The sequence below is a fragment of the Octodon degus genome, unplaced genomic scaffold (assembly GCF_000260255.1).
Source record: "Octodon degus isolate 3935 unplaced genomic scaffold, OctDeg1.0 scaffold00072, whole genome shotgun sequence".
NCBI lineage: Eukaryota > Metazoa > Chordata > Mammalia > Rodentia > Octodontidae > Octodon > Octodon degus.
The window spans coordinates 646,715-654,954 of record NW_004524648.1 but is presented as its reverse complement, the minus strand read 5'-3'; the positions used below and the strand labels follow the sequence as shown (position 1 = coordinate 654,954).

The 8,240-nt window shown below is 39.4% G+C and overlaps 1 protein-coding gene across 6 annotated transcripts in view; it reads left to right on the top strand.

Annotated features, from left to right (window-relative positions):
• Positions 1-8,240, top strand: part of Pafah1b1 (platelet activating factor acetylhydrolase 1b regulatory subunit 1) — an 83,718-nt gene that overhangs the window by 64,052 nt on the left and 11,426 nt on the right. For all 6 annotated transcript variants that reach the window (XM_004635329.2, XM_023719889.1, XM_023719888.1 and 3 more), the window contains 3 exons: positions 2,343-2,511; positions 4,927-5,029; positions 6,247-6,475. In XM_004635329.2, the coding sequence (XP_004635386.1) occupies positions 2,343-2,511; positions 4,927-5,029; positions 6,247-6,475 (501 nt within the window). The remainder of the gene's footprint in view (positions 1-2,342; positions 2,512-4,926; positions 5,030-6,246; positions 6,476-8,240) is intronic.

Below are 8,240 nucleotides of genomic sequence, written 5' to 3'. Positions count from 1 at the left end.
TCCTACCAATTTGATTTGAAACTGTCTCATTCTATGTTTCTCAATAAAATTATGGGGGGAAAAACACTCTCATGACTTGTTCAAAACGTAGAAACTAAAAGTAACATTGGATGTTTAGTTTGTTTTTACATTTTTCTTTTCTTTTTATATATTGGTTCAGGGTGTTACTATGCAGTTCGGACTCATAGTGATCCTCCTGTTTTCAGCCTTCCCAGCATTGGGATTATAGGTGTGCACCACCACACCCAGACTTGTGGCCAGCTCAGCGTACCTGAGGGCAGAGCCAGCACTGCATGCGGTGCCAGGGATCGAACCTTGGTCCCTGTGCTTGCCTAAGCAGGTGCTTAGTCTGCTGAGCCATCTTGCTAGCCCTGTTTTTACATTTTCAAAGTGTGTTATCTGTATTTCCTTAAATTTGACTAAGCTACCCACAAGCATGTCATGGGTAGAGTGGAATTAATTGTTTGATTTTTAGAATGTGGAATTGATAGCTGGTTAAGAATTAATCTCAGGCTAACATTTGGCCACCAAAATTTAATATGCTCTATTTATTTATTTATTTATTTATTTATTTTTTGTATTTAGTAAAGGGTCTACAGGGTCTCACTACACAGATCAGACTCAGCCTGTTTTCACCTTCCCAAGCGCTGGGATTACAGGCAGTGCCACCACGCTCAGTCTCAGTTGCTGTCTCAGGGCAGGCTGGTGATGAACCCCCAGCTCCTGCGTCTGCCTAAGCAGGGGCTTTAATCTGCTGAGCCATCTGGCCAGCCTTTTAATATGTTCTTTAGCAAGATGGTTCTAATAAGGGGCTGGGGAGATGGCTTAGTGGAATAAGCGCCTCCATGGCAAGCGCAAGGGCCTGAGTTCAATCCCCAGTTCCGCCCCCCTCCAAAAAATGTTTTTAATATTTGTTTGTTCTTGATAATATATGTTTTTATTCTTTTAGAGGAAATCTTTTAAAAGCCGGGCATAGTAGCAAATGCTTGTAATAGCACTACTCTTGAAGGTTGAAGCATGAGATTTGAATGTTTGACCTCAGCCTGGGCAATGACCTATGTAGAGCTAGACTCAGTAAAAAAACTTTAAAAAGGGCTAGGAACGTACTTCAGTTTTAAAGTCCTGGGTTCAATTCCCAGTACCACAAAAAATAAAACATAAAAGATTAAAAATAAATATTTTTAAAATACGACTTTAAAAATGACTTTTACTTTTTTCCCTGTATTTTAGGGAAGGGTCTATAAGGTCTATAGGGTCTCACTACTAGATCGGACTCTTAGTGATCCACCTGTTTACAGCCTCCCAAGAGCTGGGATTACAGGCGCATGCTACCATGCCCAGTCTCAATTGCCATCTCAGTGTGCCCTGGGAGGATGGGGCTGGCACAGCAGGCCCGGGAATCAAACCCCCAGCCCCTGTGCCTGCTGCAGGTGCTTTAATCTGCTGAGCTATTTGGCTGGCCATTGGCTATTCAATTTGAAAAGTTACATTGATATGTTTTGTTAGTCTGCTATTCACGAAGAGTTTACATATTTAAAAAATTGTTCCTTGTCCTCTCAGATGTTTCAATTCTATTAGTTTTATTACTGTTATTTTCCATAATATGTGGCCTGTAAATATCTGTTACAACCCCTTAATATGTCTGTTGCTGTCAGAGTAGGAAGGGACAGTGACTTATTCCTTTATATACTTTATCACTAGCATAATTACTCATTTTAAATACTTCGAGAATATAACACTAGGGCTGGAGAGATAGCTTGGCAGTCTAAGCACCTGCCTGGCAAGCACAAAGATCCAAGTTCTGTCCCCCATACTGCATGCCCTTCTGGCCCTGGAACCCCAGTCACACCAAGCTGGCCACTGAAACTGGGTGTGGTGGAGTACACCTGTAGTCCCAGTGCTGAGGAGGCTGAAATGGGGATCTTGAGTCTGAGCTACAGAGTGAGACTCTGTACCATAAATGTTTTTTTTTTTTAATTTATTTGTGTGTGTGTGTGTGTGTGTGTGTGTGTGTGTGTGTGGCTAGCTCAGCCCACCAGGGGGCAGGGCTGGCTGGCAATGTGGTGCTGGGGGATTGAACCGTGGTCACTGTGCTTTGCTAAGCTTGTTCTAAGTAGGTGCTTTAGACCACTGAGCCATCTCATCAGCCCTTCATAAATGTTTTTTAAAAATATAAAACAAAGTCTATTTTGATAATTATAGAATTATTTTTCTCTATACTTAACAGATGTGACATTGCTAAGAGTATTCATTGATACTTGTTCCAGTTAGACAATGAAGAGAGCATATGTGGATGAGAAAGTGACGAATTGTTGTTAACCAAGTTTCTCTTCACTTGACAGGTGTGGGATTATGAGACTGGAGATTTTGAACGAACTCTTAAGGGGCATACAGACTCTGTACAAGACATTTCCCTTGACCACAGTGGCAAGCTTCTGGCTTCCTGTTCTGCAGATATGACAATTAAACTGTGGGATTTTCAGGGCTCTGAGTGCATCAGAACCATGCATGGTAAGGGGTAGAGGACAATAGTTCAAATAATTGGGATGGGGGAGGTTACCAAGGGATTGAACTGTGCGAGCTTGCACTTGGCCAGGCAGTCACTTATGCCACTGAGCTATATCCCCAGCCTCAATAGTTCATCTAATTTATAGTGAGGCACTTGAGAAAAAATATTGGCATTCAGCTCTTTAATTGCCTGGAGGATTCAGTATACACTGTCCATGGGTAAGTCCCTGGTTGAGAGTTATGAATTAAAAACAAAAATTTAAAAAAAAAAACCAAGCTACGAGGTCAGCAGTCTTTGTGTATAAAAGAAAATTAAGTTACTTTTACCAAGGGTTTTTTTTTCCCTTTGATTTTCTTTCAGTTGGAAAATTGCAGTTCAGAGAGAATAGGTGTACTGAAAAAACTCAAGATTCTTTTGCTCACTTAAATGCTCTAAATACAGTATATGATCATTGTTAGCTTGTTTTCCACTTTCTGTTGTGGACTATGTTCAGAGGCAGTGTTGTTTATGGAAGTTGCATGACTTTGGAATCAGATACCTGGGTTCGAGTTCCTCGTTTGCTCATACCATTAAGAAATTTAATTTCTTTTCATCTGAAAAAGAGAATAATACTTAGGTTAAAATCCAGGAATGTATATCCTTGTTTTAAGGATTAAGTGAGGTCATGTACTTATATCATCTTGATGGGTAAGAGGTCCTCACTAAGGCTTTTTGGTGCTCATTTGAACATCATAAAATATGAATGTTTGCGTAAGAAACACATCACATTAGTAATAGAAACTTTTAAAAGTAGATTATCTGGTGAAAAAAAATGTATAAGTAGATTATCTGGTGGCTTTCAGCACCTAAGTAAACTTGTGATTGAATGGAAGGTGTGATTTGAAGGATTTTTCTGTCACACATATTAATGCATTAGAGAATTTCACTCATTTGAAAGAATTCTGATAGGGGGCCAGGGAGATAGCTCAATAGAATAAGCACCTGCCTGGCAAGTTCAGGGTCCCGAGTTCAGTCTTGGGGGGGGGGGGGGGGAATTCTGATGGAACCTTTCATAGAATTTGTTATTTGTATTCAGCTTCTTTCCAACCATTTTATATTCATTGAAATAATGTATTTATGAGGACTCTAGATGTTCCAAAAGTATTTATAGCTCTTTAGGATTGTGAGCCTAAATCTTGCCCTGGGTGTGGTGATGCATGCTGGTGATCCCAGCACTAGGAGGTGGAGATAGGAGGATCTCTGAGTCTGAACTGTATAGTAAGACCCTGTATCAAAAAAAAAAAAAAAAGCATATGAATAACATGTATGAAATAATGTGGGTTTTTCATGAACATTTATAGCAATAGGAACATGATTCTTGATCACTTTGTGTTGGGGAGTATGGTGGGTTGAGCAATAATTCCCATCCCTTTTTAGAAATTTTTTATTTTAAGACAACATCTTGATAAGTTACTCAAGGTAGTTTTCAGTTTAACCATTCTCATGCCTTGGCCTACCAGGATGCTGGATTACAGGCTTACACCACTGGTTTCAATCATTGATTTTTTTTTTTCCTTTTTTTTTTGAGATGCGGTTTTAGTGTGCAGTTCAGGCTGGCCTTCACCTCACTGTATAGCCCAGGCTAGCCTCAAATTCACAGTAGTCCTGCCTCAGTCTCCCAAGTGCTGCACACACACACCTTCCCTTTGAGACAGGCTCTCATATTATTGTTCAGACTGGCCTCAACTTTGAGGTAATGTTCCTACTGCAGCCTCTCAAGTGCTGATTACAGTCATGGTTCAACACATCTAGTTCTATAATCTGCATTTTATTATGTATTTGGTTGTTACAGGGTCTCGCTATGGCAGCTTGTACTCATAATGATTCTCTTGTTTTCAGCCTCCCCAGCACTGGGATTACAGGCGTGTGTCACCACACCCAGACTCTGGCAGCTCAGCCTGCCTTGCGGGCTGGTAGCATGGCACAAGGGGATATAACCGCTGTCCCTGTGCTTACCTAAGCTTGCCTAAATAGGCGCTTTAGTCTGTTCAGCTATCTTGCTGGCCCCCTGTAATCTGCATTTTAAAACAGTTGTACAAGTTGAAATTTAAGTTAGTAATTCTGTACTTTTTTATATAAATCTAGGTATTTTACTAAATTTGTATAAAACTCAGTGTATATACAATTTTCTGTGAGCTGGGTGTGATGGGGCATACCTTTAATACCAGCACTTGGGAGGCTGAGGCAGGAGTTTTCACTGCAAGTTTGAGGCCAGCCTGGGCTACCTAGTGAGTTCATAATATCCTGAACTACATAAGAGACCCTATCTCAAAAATAGAAAGTAAAATGTGCTGCAATATTTGAAGTTCCATGATAAATTGAATTTCCATTGCTCTTGGTGATGTATTGCTTAATACATTTCCTATGTTGTATTTTAGGCCATGACCACAATGTCTCTTCTGTAGCCATCATGCCCAATGGAGATCATATAGTGTCTGCCTCAAGGGATAAAACTATAAAAATGTGGGAAGTGCAAACTGGGTAAGTGCCTTTAGTTAAGAAGGCATTAGATAAGGCAATACTGAGAAAACAGTATTGTGTTTCAAGTGTTCAGTAACTTTGGCTTTAACCCAGAATGATCACTGTGACAATTATACTATGTATTTTTGAGTTAGAGGGCTAGAGATGTAGCTCTTAGTAGTAAAGCACTTGGTTAGCATGCATGAGACTGGCCTAGGTTCACTGTACAACCCCAGAACAACTTAAGCTTGATCTTTTTTCCTTTTTTGTTTTGAGACAATATTTTGATATGTAATTCAGGCTAGCCTGGACTTGCTGTGTAGCCCAGGTTAGTCTCAAATTTACAGCATTCTTCTTGCCTCAGCTTCCTGAGTGCTAGTATTACAGGCATGCCCACTGCACCACACCCTTAAATTTGTTAAATGTCACCCAAAAACCAGAAAGAAACTATATGAAAGATTCTTTGAGAAGCATTTCTATATAATGGCTTACTTTCTCTGTGGGCTTCTTTTAGGTGATCTCTTTGTGGGTTTAAATTACAATTTGTAAAAAAAAAAAAAATTTGGGCTCATATGCCCTAGGTATGTTAAATTTCATTATGTTTATAATTCACTTGACTTTTTTTTTCCATAATTTTATTGAGAAATATCACTTGACTGTTGTAATAAAACCTTACCAGTTTTACTTTCCAGTGTGGCTAGAAGTATCTTTGTTAGGCTTATTATACATATTTAGTTTTGGAATATTTTATTCCTCTAATGATGTTTAACTTTTTAGCCTGTGTCCCTTTTATTAACCAGGATTTAATTTTTTTTCCTGGTTTATTTTATTTTATTTTTTTATACTTCAGAAGGTTATAATGATAAATTTAATATTGTACATTTTTAAATGCAATAATGAAGAAATCTGTAAAGTTTATAAATCAAGGCAACAATAAAACATATTCATTACAGACATAATCAAAATAATTTCCTACTACATTGAGATATATTTTGTAAAAGTTTAAAGTTTACAACACAATTTGATATATATGGTGAAATGATTTTCAGGATTTAATTTTTATGTCACCTTATTTTTTTTTTTTTTTTTTCCTTTTGGCGGAACTGGGGATTGAACTCAGGCCTTTGCGCTTGCCAGGGAAGTGCTTATTCCACTAAGCCATCTCCCTGGCCCCTTATGTCACTTTTGAAAGTATTCTAATGATAGTTGCTTACAGTATGAATTGTTTACTTTGCCAGCTACTGTGTGAAAACATTTACAGGACACAGAGAATGGGTACGTATGGTGCGGCCCAATCAGGACGGCACTCTGATAGCCAGCTGTTCCAATGATCAGACTGTTCGTGTATGGGTCGTAGCAACAAAGGAATGTAAGGCTGAGCTCCGAGAACATGAGCATGTGGTAGAATGCATTTCCTGGGCTCCAGAAAGCTCATATTCTTCCATCTCTGAAGCAACAGGATCTGAGGTATGGTGTGATTTGTATGTCATTGCATGATTTTATTGCTAATGTTTTAAGAACCCTAAGGTAACTTTTCTGATTCTCACTTTCAAGTTCATACACTTAAAATTCTGTATCCTAGAATTCTCAACCTTGAAACTGTTGCTCTTTAATGTAATTATATTTATATTTTTTTAGCCACTGATGATTATTGCTGTCAGCTGGCTGTTGATTTAATGGGTTTGGGGGATAGGAATTCTTCTGAAGAACAAAAATGATGGGGCAACCCATTGGGGTCCCCTTCTGTCTTTTCTTGGACAGCAGCTTTCTTTCCCTCAAATATATTCTGCTTTAAAAAAACAAAAAGAGCACTTAAACTTACCAGACATGCTGTTATGAGTAAAGCAGTACAAAATAAACTAGTAGGAGAGGTTAAATTTATCCTTTTGGATAACCTTAAAGGAGTATAATTATTTTATTTTTGAATTTATGATGAAATATAATTCAATATTTAAATATGAGGCTGGGGAGATGGCTCAGTGGAATAAGCGCTTCCCTGGCAAGTGCAAGGACCTGAGTTCTGTCCCCGGTTCTGCAAAAAAAAAATAAATAAAATATAATTCAATATTTAAATATGAGGCTGGGGAGATGGCTCAGTGGAATAAGCGCTTCCCTGGCAAGTGCAAGGGCCTGAGTTCAATCCCCGGTTACACACACACACACACACACACACACACAAAATTTAAATATGTTTTAATTGAAAACTTTCAGGGCGGCCTAATATCTCAGTGGATTAAAACATCTACAAGCAGGAGCAGGGACCAGGGTTCAATCCTCAGGCCTGCTGTGTCTGCTGTGCCCCCCAGGCACACTGAGATGGCAATTGAAACTGGGTGTGGTGGCGCATGCCTGTAGTCCCAGCTCTTGGGAGGCTGTGAACAGGTGGATCACTATGAGTCTGATCTAGTAGTGAGACCCTGTAGACCCTTCCCTAAAATTAAAAAATAATAAATAAATAAATGAAGACTTTCATTTGGAAACCTCTAATACTCTCTCTTTTTTTTTTTTTCCCCTTTTGGCGGAAGCGGGAATTGAACTCAGGCCCTTGTGCTTGCCAGGGAAGCGCCTATTCCACAGAGCCATCTCCCCGGCCCCGCCTCTAGTACTCTTGACTTTAAAAAGTACCAGCTGAGGGGCCAGGGCTCAGTGGCACAGCATTTGACTGGCAACCATGAGTCCCTGATCCCTGATTTAAAAAAAAAAAAAAAAGGCACTAGCTGAAAGCCAGGTGTGGTGGCACACACCCATAATCCCAGCACTTGGGAGGCTGAGGCAGGAAGATTGTTAAGTGTTAAAGGCCAGTCTGAGATTTTAAGGCGAGCCTGAACTACATAGTTAGAGCTTGCCTCAAAAAAGACAAAAAACAAAAACAAACCCCAACAATAAGAAAGTATCGGCTGAGTCTGAGTTGTCACATTTGCTTGTGATTACTCATTCTTCATTATTTCAATCCTTATGTTTAATATCTTTAGTTAAATGTTGTATTCTATGCTGGTCGATTACATTTTCAGGTTCTTTATACTGCCCTCTGGTGGTTGCTGTTTACCATGTCATAAAATTTTATCCTTGCTTAAACTTTGTGTAAAAACTAAATTAGATTTAAAATTCTTTTTGTTGGGCTGGAGAGATGGCTCAGTGGTCTGAAGCACCTACTTAGAACAAGCTTGGCAAAAGCATCAGGGACCGCGGTTCAATCCCCCAGCACCACATGCCAGCCAGCCCTGCCCCCTGG